Source organism: Camelus ferus, chromosome 21, assembly GCF_009834535.1.
Source record: "Camelus ferus isolate YT-003-E chromosome 21, BCGSAC_Cfer_1.0, whole genome shotgun sequence".
Lineage (NCBI taxonomy): Eukaryota > Metazoa > Chordata > Mammalia > Artiodactyla > Camelidae > Camelus > Camelus ferus.
In genome coordinates this window covers 1,853,988-1,869,350 of record NC_045716.1, presented here as the reverse complement: position 1 = coordinate 1,869,350, position 15,363 = coordinate 1,853,988, and the positions used below count along the sequence as shown (strand labels likewise).

The following is a 15,363-nucleotide window of genomic DNA, read 5'->3' as shown; positions in this document are numbered from 1 at the left end:
GTTCAATTAAAAAAATAATAAAATTTAAAAAATAAATAAGCCTTTTAAATGTATGGCATACTATTTGCACCTGGGCAGGTAGAAACAGAAATTAGTTAAGGGTATAAAGGGCCCGCATGTGTTCAAGGAGATGTAACCACAGCTTTTTTCTGTTAACTCCTTTCGTGGTCCCTAAAACAGACCAGCCTGGCAGTGTGGATGAAGAAAGGCTGATCTCGTTGGAGCAGAAGCTTTTCCGAGCCAAGACGCAGATCGACAGCCAGCTGCGGCCCTTGATGTCCGAGCTGGAGGAGAGGGCACGTCGGCAGAGGGGCCACCTCCGCTCGCTGGAGACCAGCATAGACGGGATCCTGGCTGATGTGAGAAACCTGGAGAACATTAAGGACAACCTGCCCCCAGGCTGCTACAACACCCAGGCTCTCGAGCAGCACTGAGGCTGCCTTGGAGAGTCCTCGACCGAGGTTCTCGGGACATAGACCTCGGCTCACACGGGTGGGGCGGGATGGGGACATCTGAACACGCTGAATGCGCGTGCTCAGGCCAACTGAACCTGGTCCTATCCTGGAGACCTTGGCCAGATAGATGTCTTATTGTACCAGTGTGATGCTATTTGCTTCCTGATGCGGGGCAATGGGGCAAATATCATTGGCTACGAGACTCATCAAGGGCCTGGACACCAGAAGGTAGACTGGATGGAAGGACAAACTGCAGGGGCTGATGTCTGCCTCAGAACAGTCATCAGCTGAGTCCCGGCATACGGACAAGAGCTGCTGGGTTATCGGCAGCTCATTCTTTGAGTAATGTGACCAAAGGAAACTTTTTTTGGCTTTGCCCACGCATCAGATTCTTCCTATTGTCAGAACAGAGAGTGAATTCCAGTCCTACTGTGGCCAGTAAAATGCTATTGCCTCATAGTGTCCGATGTGTTCTTTTTGATAAGAGTGCCTCCCACTTACCGGCCGGTGCATAAACACGTACGTACTCCACTGTCAAGCTGGAAGAAGCGAGCAGTGATGGAGCGAGGAGCTGGAAGGCTGGCTCGCTTGGAGCGGTGGTACCTTGCCACCTTTGGGTTCTCTGGGCCTGAGAGTGACAGCCCTTCCCTGATGCTGCCGAGCAACTTAGAGACTACATTTTTGTTAAAGCATTTCCTGCCAGCAAAGTAAACATTGAGAAAGTATTTACTTTTGGGTTTCAAAGTGATGGCAAATGTAGCTTGGATATTGAAAGAGATGCAATTATCCAGAAGATCAGTCCTAATTCCAACCCACGTTTCAAACCCTAGAAATTATATGCCTTTATGTGTTTTTTCTCTCTCTTCCTCTAGCAGACAATGTTCCTACTCATACCTGAGCTGGGTAGAATCCATCCTTTTATCCTTCCATCCGTCCATCCTTACAACATATGTTTATTGAGTTCCTATTGTGTGCCCGGGGCTGGGGTACAGTGGGGTGACATCGTCTCTGCCCTCATAGGGTTGTCTAAGTGAGGAAGACAAACCATAAAAAAGAATTTTAACTCACAAATCCTGTTCATCACAAGTGTTGTTTATTGCAATCACCCCTTGGTTTGCAACCTCTTTTCCTCAATAGAACATATGTTGCAAGACATTTCCATGGGGACACTTGGATGTTTTGGCAAATAGCTGAGGTGGCTCTGGGTTGTACACACTTCTTTGCATTCCAGCTGTCACTCTGCCCCTTTCCACAACTGATTGCAACAGATTGTTGAGTCATAACACCAGTGGGGATTTCTGGAAAAACCAGAGGCACATCCAACCTCGGCTCAGAAGATTTCGGTACTGCCTCACCTCTGTATTTCCTTGGCTTTTCATGGACGTGTTTTTAAATAAAGAACAGCTCTTAGATGGTGGCCAGTTTCTAATTTGTTAAACTCGAAGCTTAAGGTGGAGTTACCAAAGCAGTGGAAATAAAAAACGCTTCAGAAAGAGCACTGAGCTCTCGAATTAGCATCTTCAACACCTTTTCCTGAGCATCTTGTTTTGTCCTTTTCAACCATGCGGGCACTTCATGAGATTTCATGGATGTGGTCTCCTAAGCAAAAAGAAGGATTTATTTCTGGAGCAACTAGAGCACGGTGGGGGTTATAATGAACATTTTTGTCTTTTTCCTTCATCAGCTATAAAATGAAGGTAGACTCAATGGTCTGAGGTACAGTGTCATGCTTTTTAAGAAACTAAAATTTAATTGAGATCCTGAATTGGCCATCTACCCAAGCGGCTGGGGAAAGGATTCTGCTCCTGTCTACATGGACCTCCCAATTTCTGACACCTTTGATCACTTTGCTTTACCTTCACTGAAAGTGAATTTTTAATCCTGCCTTAGAACACTCATTCCTGTATCCTACAGATTCGATTAGATTAGCTGCTGTATCACACAGACCTAAAAATGTGTGTAACTCATTCATGGCAGACTTTTTTTTTCCTTGCTCTCATAAGAGATTGGATGGGGAGAAGGTTGGCAGGCTGGCCCTCCACAGTCATCCAGGGACCTTGTCGTTTACAACAGCGACCTCTACGGTGGCCCTAGCAATCATCTCCATCCCAGTGGAAGGAAAAGAGCCACAGAAGAAGGAGGCGCATGGAAGGCTTGCGTGGGCCAGGCCTGGGGGGGGGCCGCACCTCACGTTCTCTCACACCTCGTGGTCCAGACCCGCATCTGGTCAGAGATGACCCCATCTACCTTGCAGAGGGTCTGGGAAACATAGTGCTTGGGAGGAGGCCACTTCTCAGTGATGGTTCTGTACTATGAGAGGGCAGAGGGCATCACTAGTGCCTGGCTGTCCCCGCCAAGTGTAGGATGAGGCAGTACATCTTCCAGGGAACTTGGTGGCGAATCCCATCGGTTAATAACCGAGAAACACACAACGATGAAAGGATTCCTCAGTGGGATAGATTGATAAGAAAGTCCTAAGAATGTCTTCCCTGACAAATGGGAGATGACCCTGAGTAGAGATGGGAAAAGGGGAAGTGACCCATGCGACTCCCTTGATACAGAAATGCTTCCCTCATTTCTGAGGACGTGGCAGATTGTCCCTAAGAGAGTAGGGGCCTGCGGCTTAGAAATCACCTACCCAGGAGGGCAGCGTATTGCTCAGTGGCCGAGCGCGTGCCTAGCACACACGAGGTCCTGGGTTCAATCCCTAGTACCTCCATTAAAACAATAAATAAATAAGTCAAACTAATTACCACCCCCCACAAAAACAGTAAAAAGTGAAAAATAAAATAGACATTAAAAAAAAAAAAAAAAGAAAGAACCTACCCGGGAGTTAGACTCTATTACCAGCCTTGACCCGACGCTGCCGGGTAAAGGGCACTGCCCTTCTCGTCTCTCATCAGTGTTTATGATTTGCAGTGAAAACTCTCCTGTGCTTCTCTGAGAGTTTTCTGACTAATTGTGCCACGGGTAGGCTGCCACACATTTCTTCTACTTTGACTCATGGGGATTTCTCTTTGGAGAGGCAGGTAGAAGTAAAACCGCCCGTAACTTCATAGCAGGTGTATTTCTGATCTTACCCCAGGATGTGGTTTCTTTTCAGGACTCCTGGGAGGCTGGACAAAAGGCTAAGAAGATGCTCAGTAATGTCCGATGTTTGGAACAAGTCTCAAGGACCAGGAATATGTTTATCCAGTCTTTTAAAAAATGCTTTGCATGGGCATGGCAATGTTACAGGTTCTTGCTGTGGTTCAAGTTTCCCACCTGAAAGCAAAGAGTAGATTTTTTTTCGCTCTGCTTTCTTTACACTATGGGCTACACGGAACTTTCCAGGAAGTTCCAAGATCTGAAGCTTACTCATGGGTCATAAGGGAAAAAATGCGTATGTACATGTATGTCAACTCATGTTTAGAGTATATATTTTATAAATTAGCGTAAGTAAGCAAAATAAACCAATGTTTATACCCAGTTTTAAACAAGATCTAATCATTACGTAGTCTCAAGACAGAGGGGAAAAAAGTGTTTAGCTTTGTGACCAAAACAGCAAACATAAATACAAGCCACCGATTTATAAGCCATGTTGAGCACCAGCGTGATACGCCACCAAACCCACATGGATACACACAAAGTTGACTAATCTCTGTCTTGAGGAAAAAGATACTAAGAATCAAAATGACTTAAAAAAAAAAACAAAAAAACACAACCAATCTAACAAACAAGGAGCTGAGCCTTAAATGAGCTGGCTGAATGGGAAACTCGTCATTTTACCTTCTGAATCATGACTGATACTGGCTGATGGCGATCACTATTTAGACTTAAACCCATACGTAACGTATGTCCCAACTGAAAATGAAATGGAACTGATGCTCACAGCACGATTGAACAATGAAGTTACTCATTTTTTAAAATTTTGTTTTGTTTTGCAGGGGGAGGTAATTAGGTTTTTATTTTTTAATTTTAAACGGAGGGACTGAGGATTGAACCCAAGACCTTGTGTGTCCTAAGCATGCGCTCTACCACTCAGCTACACCCTCCCCCACCTTTTTCATTTTTTGCTTGTTTGCCTTGCCAAAGAAAACCAGCTGTGAGTTTAACAATTTCTGTCTTCCTTGAGATTCTTTTATGTCAAAAAGTAAGTTATTCAGGTTTCTATTTTTCACAAATATATTTTTAATTCGCAAAGAACTCATTTCATTAAGGATCCAAAGCTAGCTAATGCTGGACCACACAGATTAGGTACAACCTAAAATTTATTTTTTAAAAAAACTGAGAAACTTAGGTACAATTGACAAATCTGTTAAATATTCTTCCCTGCTCAGGACCCTTGGGTTTGGGTGTAGCTGCTTCCATATTACACATATGACGTCAGCTAAACCAGGCAGACAAACTGCTCTAAAAACATTCTTACAGCTGTTGGTGCCTGCCAAGTCAGACTGTGAAGAAAAAGGGATTAATGCTGCAACTCACAGACAAGACTCTAGACCAGGACACAAGACTCTAGTAGCTTCATCTTGTTTATTAACATGATTGAAACATTTTGCCGATAAAACTTTTGCCTGTGACTATCCTAGCAACAAAATTTTACTCAAAATATTTCACTGTGAGGTGGTGTTGCAACTCGAATGTAGTTTTTATTACTGTGTTGACTTCCATAAAGCAAATCTTAAAATGGCAGATTCAATGACCAAAAAGTGATTGAAAAGAGCTTCCGCCTCCCCATGCCAATCCTTGAGCCTGCTTGGATCCAGCTGAGGTCTGGGCCCCGGACTTAGACTGAAGGAGGAAGGAAAGAGGGTAACTCCTGCCTAACTGACCGGTACAGGCAAATCGGACATTCCAAACCGACACAGCACAGAAGCCACGCGAAGACGAGGCGTGGATCAGGTGAAATGGACAGCGCGCATCCGTCCTCTTTCCCGCGATGTCATCCCCAGGGTGCCTGGACTGGATGAGTTACAAAATCGACCCCTGTTTCCATCCTTCCCCTCTCACCTGCCCGCCATCCTGCCTTAGCTTTGGGAGAGACCCCGAGCTTTTCATAGTCTACTGATTTATTTTTGATGAATAAAATATAATAACATGCTTCTCTCTCTTGGTCTGCTGAAGTGTGTGCGTGTGGATATGCGTGCGTTTCTCAGTTTGGGAGTGTGGATTTGGGCTAGTAAAATACAAGTCATTTCTCCCTGTATTTCTCTACCTTTTTGCTGTAGTTGGTTTACGGAGCCTCACTTTTTACTTAATTAGAACAGTGAGTTCTTTTATTCTTTCTGAGAAGCTGGAGCACGAGACTAGAATGTTGGGGAAAGGTTGGCCAAGCTGGGTCAGGAAGAACAGCGTCTCTGAAAGCTCTAGTTCTGGGGTTCAGGCACTTCAGTAAGAGACTTTCCTCCCCTGTTCCCACGTACATTCAAGGAGAATGAAAGCAAGAAGGCTGCCTGGGGTTGGGGAGGGGCTTAGGGAGGGGGGAGACGTAAGAGGTTCCAGCTAGCAGCTCAAACCCCACCCCCTCCCACTCCCCGGGGCCATTCCTTGAGGAGAGAGTCATTGACACAAAGGGTCTCCCTCTGGCCCGTTCTTACACATATCAGCCACTTTCATAAAAGTGGGAGGGAGTTTTTTTATTGGTAGCAGGAAATGAGGCTCTGACCCATCTTGAAGTAATCATTCTAGCCCATGCCTTTCTCATAACCTCTGAGCCCTCGGGCTGACCTTTGTAGGAAGGGGCAGGACCACAGAGTGGAAGTCGGGCCATCCTGGGGCACTACTTCAAACTCTGAGTCATCTTTCTGCTGTTGGCCTTGGCTGGGTCACTGCCACCGTGTCCCGCCCTGGACTGAGAGAGGGACTCTGACTGTCCCCTAGCAAACGAAGAATGGAGCAGGGCAGGGAATGGACAATTCTACCCAAAAGGGGATTCGCTTTTCCTTGTATTAAAGAGAAGGTATTTTAACACAATGCTTGTAATTCATCAGGATAAGATCTGCCCCATTTCATTCCTAGAAATCTACTTCTCTGCGCCTGCTCTTTACCTTAGCCCAGCCCACTCTCCCTTCCAACCCGCCTTTCGCCCCCACACTGAATGCCAGAGCCAGCCCGTTCCTCCCAGGGGCTGTGGACTAGACAGGGCTTGACCACAGAGCCCAGCAGAGTCCGAGTGGACTGAAGAGACAAAAGACATCTGGTCTTTCTCAGATCTGCTCACTCGGATCTTCAGAGTAAACGCTACCCACAAACTCCATAGCCTTGAAAACGTGTGTTCCCCAGGGAGCCAGCTCCCTGTTTCCATTTGTTTCATTTCCTGGCTTATGACTGTCTTGCCTAGACAAAGGCTCGTTCTTCTGTCTTTCTCTGCAGCACTAGTGTCATCTTGAGTACCTTCTGGGTCTTTGCTTTCCACAAAGCAGTCCTTTCTTGGATTCAGAGGGTCACCTTCTGGGATTTCTCCAAGTTGTTGAGATCTCTAGCTGTTGATGTCTCAGGGAATCCTAGCGACAGCCTTCCTCACCACCACATCCTCCCCCAGGACTGGCAAGCACAATTCCATATGCAGGGAGCATCTGGGACAGACATAATTTAAGAGAAAGATGCCAGGTAAAGGCTGAAAATCATGTGTCACCTGGTCAGTGTCATGGGGAACAAAGGGTGTGATGACCTGAAGGTGAGGGAAACATTATCCTTTTGCCAGCCTTTATATCTGCTGTGTGACTTTGGACCAGTCATTTAATTCAGTGGCTCTCGGCTTCCTCATCTTTAAAAGAAATGTGGGATCAATTAATCTCTAAAAGTTTTTTTTCAGTTTTTAATTCCATGATCCTTAGCCAAACACTGAGACCCAAGAATAGGATCTTACTTTTGTCCTTTCGAGATGATTTTCACAATCCAAGAGGAATAACCCCCACCCCCCACCCCAATGCTACTCTTCCGTTGAGTTTAGTGTCTTTTCCTGGAGGCCACTGAAGGATGCTACAGAGGTGAAACGTGTGGCGAAGAGCATCGTCCCTGGTGTCAGATCCCACCTGACCCCTCCTGGGCCATAGCTGGGACTAGATTTTGATAAACTAGCTTACTGTTCAGGGACCATTCCTCAAAAACCCCGAAACCCAAGAGCCAGAGACTGGATGAGAGACACAGGGCACAAGAGAGTAATTTCCTTTTGGTTTTCCAAGCAGGACACGAATGAGGTCTGAATGACTAGGACAGAGTCTGTCAAAACTATTTGCAAGGCAGCAGAGGAAGGTAGAAAAGTGGGAAGAAGAGCTGTGAAAGAGTTTAGTGGCTCTTGAAACTCCCCCGAGATCTCTGTTCTGTGAACCCACGTCCCTGCCGGGCGGAATTCCTCAGGCAATGACTGTGGCTGCTGGGCTCAGAAACAAGGCTGAGGCATGGCTTCTAGAGAAGGAACTGACCTCAGGCAGCGCCTGCGTTTCCAGAGCTAGAGTGGGTGAGAACCACCGGTTCGCATCAGGGAAACAAACTGCTTTCTCTTAGGTCATCCTGGACTTGCATTATGACAGAGACATTTCCCAGCCAAACAGGCCATAAATCATCCCAATTAGCAAAGATCTCTAGGACTGAGTGAATTCCTAGCGTGTTTTATCTCAGAGAGGACTGCATCATTGGGATTTTGTGTTGCCTATGTGATTCTTCTCAGAGGCAGGAATGTGGCTAAGTGTGGCCTCCAAGGGCTTCCATGGTGATCTGAAGGTCCCTTGGAAATGCCTGGGCTGGCAGGGAACCCACACTCTGCCATCAGTCACAGCCCAAGTAAGTAACTGTACAGATGCCACCAAGAAACGGGAATGGGCTGGCTCTGCGTGATCACGCCCAGAGCATCAGGAAAAATGGCCTTCTGAAACTAAGGAAATGGACTCAAACTCTCCTGGGAATTCCTACTGTCCCCAGACTTGCAGCCCATGTTTCAGAACATGGAAGTCTCAATCTTGACCCCAAACTGCTGTGCGGGTGTTGGGGGTGGGGTGGATGGTTGGGGGGCATCGGGAGAGCGGAGGTGGCTCAGCCTCGCCCACTGGGCCTACCCCTCCCACACTTTCCGGGAGCTGAGGCTGGCTGCGGTCTCCTAGCAGAAGGCAAGGAACACCACGGGAATGCATCAAGACTGCAGACATAAAGAACCACGGACACGGATTTGATCCAAGTTCTATGAGGAGTGAACAATGACAACAAAAAGCAAAAAGAAAGAAAAGAAAAGAAAAGAAAAGAAAAAGAAAGAAAGAAAGTTAGCCCTTTGTGGCAAAGGGCACGCCGGGAGGGCGCGGGCCAGAGCCGCCTCCCGGGAGCATGCTGGGAGACGGACGCCAGCACCACCTCCGCGGACCGCACTCCCCGCCCGCCCCTCCCCCACCCCACGCGGAGCCCGGAGGGAAGTCTGTCCGAGGATGACTGCGGAGTAGGGTATGCCGTGGTTCTCTGCAGGCGCCCCACACTGTGGGGGCTTGAGTCAGCAAGTGGGGAGAACAGTCAAGAGGAGGAGATGGAGGCAGGAGGGAGACGGGGGCCGACGACGGAGGCTGGAGGGGCCCGTGTGTTGGCGGAGGACCAGGCGAGAGTGGAGCGGCGCGGAGCGCCCCGTGGCTGCTAGCCCGAGGCGTTGATGTACAGCTGGCTCTTGAGAATGTAGTCGATGACCGGCTGGGACAGGTAATCCACGACGTGGCCGTCCCCGTGCTGCAGGGCCAGCCTGGGCGAGAAGAGACGGTGATCAGACGCCACCCCTTCCCGAAGCAGGGCAGGAGCATCGAAGGGCGAAGGGTCCGCCCAACGCCCAGTTACCAGTCTGCGCTTAGGCTGCGTACATGGCATCTCCGCCCGGAAAAGCCCTTTTGCCCCCAGGATCCTCCCCCAGCCTAGTAGCTCCATTTCATCCTGGCTTTGCCACTTCTCCCTAACTGAGGAGCCTTGGACAAGTCGTGTCAGCCCGTCTATTTTTCCGTTTTCTCCTCTGTAAAATGGGGGCAATATTTGGGCCAACCTCAGTTATTAAAATGATGACATGAGTCATTACACAGAGCACTCAGAAAAGCCCAAGCAGGCAGTAGACTTGTATTTATATAATACTTAGATTTAAATATAAGTATTAGCTGTTCTTTTTTTTTTTACTTCTTTGTGTTTCTCTGCACCGTGGTCTCACAAAAATGAGTTTCATCATTGACCACTTCCTTTCCTTCCTTTGGAAACCCTGATGCCTTCTCTTTTTCTCACAAGCCTTGGTCCGGGGAAGGCTGGCATTACCAGCGACTGAAGGGCTCTGGTCATGCACTTTGGTTTCTGCACAGTTTTGCTCCAGTCTTCGTCTGGCTGCTTCCCATTTTTTTTTTTTTTTTCCCCTGTGCAACACATGTATTTACTCCTGTGCTTATTCATTCAATTGATACTTATTTTCATGTTCTGTTTCATTATAGATCACTGCAAGGTACTGAATATAGCTCCCTGTGCTCTACAGTAGAAACTTGGTGTTTATCTATTTTATATATAGTAGTCAGTACCTGCAAATCTCAAACTTCCAATTTATCCCCTGCCACCCCTCCCCTTCCTGGTAATCATAAATTTGTTTTCTATGTCTGTGTCTGTCTGTTTCTGTTTTGTAAATAAGTTCATTTGCCTTTTTTTAGATTTCACATATAAGTGGTATCATATGGTATTTTTCTTTCTCTTTCTGGCTTTCTTCGCTTAGAATGACAATGTCTAGGTCCATCCATGTTGCTGTAAATGGCATTATTTTATTCTTTTTTATGGCTGACTAGTATTCTATTGTATAAATATACCACATCTTTATCCAGTCATCTGTCGATGGACATTTAGGTTATTTCCATGTCTCGGATATTGTATATAGTGCTGCTATGAACATTGGGGTGCATGTATCTTTTCAAATTAAAGTTCCCTCTGGATATATGCCCAGAAGTAGGATTGCAGGATCATAGGGTAAGTCTATTTTTAGTCTTTTGAGCAATCTCCATACTGTTTTCCACAGTGGCTGCACCAAACTGCATTCCCACCAGCAGTGTAGGAGGGTTCCCTTTTCTCCACAGCCTCTCCAGAATTTGTCATTTGTGGACTTTTGAATGATGGCCATTCTGACTGGTGTGAGGTGATAACTCATTGTAGTTTTGATTTGCATGTCTCTGATAATGAGCGATGCTGAGCATTTTTTCATGTGCCTATTGGCCATTTGCATGTATTCACTGGAGAATGAATTGTTTAGGTCTTCTGCCCATTTTTGGATTGGGTTGTTTGTTTTTCTTATTAAGGTGTATTAGCTGTTTTATATATTCTGGAAATTAAGCTTTTGTCAGGTCTCCTCTTTTGCAAATATTTTCTCCCATTCTGTAGGCTGTCTGTTTGTTTTGTTTATGGTTTCCTTTGTTGTGCAAAAGCTTGTAAGTTTAATTAGGTTCCGTTTGTTTATTTTTGCTTTTATCTCTATTGCCTGGGTAGACTGCCCTAGGAGAGCATTGCTGAGATGTATGTCAGAGGATGTTTTGCCTATGTTTTCTTCTAGGGGACCTATCGTGTCTTGCCGTACATTTCTCTGTGCTTCCCATTCTCATGCACATGATGGTCTTGGGATGTCAGGCCCCAGGGAGCTGTTTGTATGAACTCATATACTCCTCCAAACAGCAAGATTCTAAAAGGCGTCTGTGCACACCTTGCATTGTGAGATCTCCCCAGAGGCTGGCTCACTGCCTTTTCAATGTGTACAGCGTCCTGATCTCTCAGCAAACTAGGTCCCTAAGTGCCTCCCTGCCCAGCTGACAGGGAGGCTTCTTGAAAAAATGGTTCTGTATCCGTGGTTTCCTAATGCCAACCCCAACTTCATGAGAATCACCCAGGAACCAGATCCTTCGGCCCAAACCCCGGAAATTCTGATGCGGTGGGGCCGAACAGGGCACAGGGATTTGTGATGCTGTGTACATTTTCATGGTAGTTGTATTGTGCGGCCATGTCTGGAGCCACGGCCTTCCCCCCACCCCTCACCGGCCGTTGTCACTGGGTTTCCCTCTCGCCTCACAGTTAATGCTGCCATTTCAAGTGTCTATGTAATCACCTTCCTGGGAAGCAGTCCTGTGGACTTTTTAAAATCCTGGGCTCATTTGATTTCTCTGAAACGTGCGACACAGATGACAATGCTCTGCATTTTTGTCCCCTCTCCTGCCTTGGTTCTAGGGCCACCTCTGCCGGTGCTTTCTGAGTGCTCCTTAGCCTTCTTTTAAATGTTAATACATTTCAAATCCTCCCCATATTCGTCTTCTCTTTGCATTGACTCTCCCTCTGACTCAGCTACATCCCCAACTTTCATTTAAACTTACGTGGTCTTGCCTCTTAGTTTCACTGCACTTCAGACCTCTGTACCCCATGTAGCTTACCATTCCACTGGACATTTGCACTTGGGGCTGTGATGGAGACCGTTAACTGGTCCCAAGCAATGATTCTCTCTTTCTTCTGTTTAGTAGAACCTTCCAAGTTTTAGATGGACAGTTGGCTGCCAAGCTATAAAGTCTGCTCCCAGCCTCACAGGCCATGGACTGAGACTGAGACGGTGGGATGAAGGGGAAGTGACACGTGCAACTTTGGGTCACCTTCTGAAGGACACAGATCCTTGCCCTTTCCCACTGGCTAAGAGGAACAGCCACCGTAGCAGCTGTGGACCCAGAGAGGGAGGCTGCACTTTGAAAAGGCTGGGGACTCAATCTCTTTTGACTTCAGTAAACAGGGAATAAACATTTCTTTTATTTAAAACTCTGACTGCCGGGGGTCTTTTTGTTATGACAACTTGACCTAAACCCTTACTAATACAATACTCATGGAAGCTAGTCTAGTCTAGTTTGGACTCTAGCTTGGACTCTAATTTGAGTCCAAACTAAAAACATCCTCTTCCCTCCTCAAACCAGCTAAAATTAGCCAATGGCCTGTGCCCCTTGTAAAAGTAAATGACTGGGGACAAATAAATGAAGTCCAAAAAGAAGGCTGAATACTAGGGCAGCAGGTGTTGGCCAATCTAAGGTCAGCTTGGACTGAGTTGTATGGAAACTTGTAGGCCAGCTTGACCGAGGTCTCTCTGGCCGTTTGTCAAACGTACCTGCTCTTGGTTGAGCTGACAACAGACATGGGATGGTTGATGTCATCCTTCACCACCATGATGTTGTTCTGGGGACAGAGCAGAGAGGGCAGGTTGCCAGCGCCTCACACTGAACCCCCTTGTGCCCTCACTCCCCTGGCCCCCGGTGTCCGGCCTCTCAGGGAAGGGCCACATCGCATCACTACACCAGCAGGGAGATGGAGGACTCACTTTGTATTTGCGGAGTATTGAGGAGTGGTTCATGATTCTGTCTGTGTCGGCTGCGTCCCGGGGCACCACCACGATCCCAAAGTCCCCAACGATTACTTCCATCTGAAGAAACAGAGAGAGAGAGAGAAGGAGGCCCTTGGTGAGATCCTGACACCAAACCCGTACCAAGCAACTACTTAGCAGGGTGGAGCTAGCTTCCATTGGAACCCCAAGCCTTAGTCCCAAACTTGTCTTTTTATCCCCATCAAGTCAGCTCCTTCAAGTAACAACCTGTAACAGTGTTCATGGAATGAGTGGAAACTTCACCTGGCACATAGAAGACACTTAATAAATACCTCTGGACTGAATTAATAAATGTGCTCCTGCGTGTTTGGGCAAGATCTCGCCATTTCCTGCAGCTCCTGTTGAGCTCATAATGCTGAAGAGAGCATGACACATGGTCCTTACCTGGTAAATACCCTCTTGGGTGACACAGAGCTGCCCAGCAAGTAGACCCCACCCCCAGCTGGTCTACTGAGAGGGGCTGGAACCTACCTGGGCTCAGCCACGGCAGAGCCGCGGTGGGACTTGGGGCAGCGAAGAGCAGGGAAGGACTTGGAAAGCAACAGCGTGTGCACAGGCAGTGACGGGGGAGGATTACTATGGGGTCACTTCTGAAATCAGACTCTGATAGACATTTGCTACCATCATGAGAAAGGAAACTTTCTCATTAAAAAAGCTTTTTTTTTTTTTTCCCTGATTACAGACATAACATAAGCTTGGGAAACTCAGGGGGAAAAAAAAAGAAAGAAAGAAGGAAAGAAAGAAAGGAAAGAAGGAAGAAAGGAAGGAAGGTAGGAAGGAAGGTAGGAGGAAGGAAGGAAGGAAGGAAGGAAGGAAGGAAGGAAGGAAGGAAGGAAGGAAGGAAGGAAGAAATCACAACCACACAATCCAGATAATCACTGTTACCATCTCAGTATTTCTGTCCAGGGTTCTCTTCTCTACAAGTAAGTGTGTGTGTCCACAATTGGATTGAATTGCAAAATTCATCATCGTACCTACATATTTTTTTCACTTAGCATTATATTGCGAGTATTTTCTCAAACTGTTAAAAAAATACGGGAAAATACGTTTTGACAATCTGTATATTTCACTGCCCGCCTGCACTGTGACATATCATGATATATTAAACCAAAGTCGTATTATAGAGCGTGTACAGCTACTTCTGATTTTTTGCAGTTCTAACAACACTTTGTTGAAGATCTCTATACATAAATCTTTTACCACATCTCTGGGTTATTTCCTTAGGATAGGAAGTAAAATAATTGGATGAAAGGATATGACCTGGACATACTTCAAGCTCTTGAGACGTATCACCAAGCTGCTTTCTGGAAAGTTGTGCCAATTTTTATGTTCAAAGAGCCTGAGAGTTATGACATCTAATAGACTTGTGCCTAGTCTGGGCATATTACTGTTTAGATCTTGCCAATTAAGGATCCCAGAGGGAGGGAGAAGATGGGGAAAGGCAGGCTGCTCCTGAGCAGTGCAGCTCATTGAGCAAGACATGCTCTAGGGGCAAAAAAACCAAACAAACCGGTTTTTCCTAATAATTCTCCAAACAAGTGCCACAAAAACAGACATTATGGAGCACTATGGCCGTGTCTTCCCTATCAGAGGATTTCTGTCCCGGCAGAATCCCACTTCTAAGTCCGATTCACTGATTGTGTGTGTGCGCACGTGAGTGCCCTTGGCTATTTCCACCTGCCTTTACCCTGCTTCTCCCATTGCTTACACCTGGAGCTAGAGCTGCAGTGAAACACTGGCTGAAGCTGCCCTAGGAAGGAAGTTGTGGAGAGAAATTAAGAGCTGGGTGTACAGTATCAGAGCCCCCACTGGATCACACCATTTGGAAGATACAGAACATTACACAACACGCTGCATTTATCGGTGGCATTCAGATCCCATAAGCTGGCCCCAGGTCTCTGTCCTATAAATCAGGAACATTAGGGAGAGGCAGGGCAGAGAGCTGGAGGTAGATCCACCTCCTCCTGCCGCAGAATTTAGAACGTTGCGCTGGGACTCACCACTTAGGTGATCGAAGACACTGGTGCTCAAACTTGGCTGCACATCGTGCGGCTCCCTTGTGGAGCTTAAAAAAAAAAACCCAAAGCCCAGCTCAGACCCAAGATCAATTAGATAAGAGTCCCTGGGAATGGGGCCCAGGCATCAATATTTTGTTTTTATTCCCTAGGTTTTAATTCCAGTGTGCAGCCAAGTTTGAGAGCCAGTGATCTAAGTACTGAATTAAAACTCCAGGGGGACTGTTAGGATGGCACAAGAGACAGAAAAGAGAAGGCAGGAGAGGAGAGAAGAGGAGAGAAGAGGAGGGAAGGGAAATGCAGGGGATGGGAGGAAAGGGAGGAGAATCTATCTGAGCAGGTGGACATGGAGGTTCGTCAACTGTCTGGCTGTGCAGATGTTTCAGAACCCTGCTGTCAACTGCATAACGTAAGATGTGAATTCAATTGGATCCTGAGGATTTGATGGATGTTTCATATATGATGTGTGAAATAATAGTTTAAAGCATGAAAGCAATGACTCAGAATGGCGGGAGCCCTCACGGGG

The 15,363-nt window shown here is 46.7% G+C and overlaps 2 protein-coding genes across 6 annotated transcripts in view; one reads left to right on the top strand and one right to left on the bottom strand.

Annotated features, from left to right (window-relative positions):
- LAMC2 (laminin subunit gamma 2) overlaps nucleotides 1-914 on the top strand; it is a 54,239-nt gene extending 53,325 nt beyond the window's left edge. Inside the window, exon 23 of the mRNA XM_006192995.3 lies at nucleotides 181-914. Within this exon, the coding sequence (XP_006193057.2) occupies nucleotides 181-434 (254 nt within the window). The 3' untranslated portion in view covers nucleotides 435-914. The remainder of the gene's footprint in view (nucleotides 1-180) is intronic.
- A 6,323-nt stretch (nucleotides 915-7,237) lies between these two features.
- NMNAT2 (nicotinamide nucleotide adenylyltransferase 2) overlaps nucleotides 7,238-15,363 on the bottom strand; it is a 181,070-nt gene continuing 172,944 nt past the window's right edge. For all 5 annotated transcript variants that reach the window (XM_032463562.1, XM_032463563.1, XM_032463564.1 and 2 more), the window contains 3 exons: nucleotides 12,760-12,861; nucleotides 12,550-12,617; nucleotides 7,238-9,153 (listed from right to left, as the gene is read on the bottom strand). In XM_032463562.1, coding sequence (XP_032319453.1) covers nucleotides 9,051-9,153; nucleotides 12,550-12,617; nucleotides 12,760-12,861 — 273 coding nt within the window. In that variant the 3' untranslated portion in view covers nucleotides 7,238-9,050. The remainder of the gene's footprint in view (nucleotides 9,154-12,549; nucleotides 12,618-12,759; nucleotides 12,862-15,363) is intronic.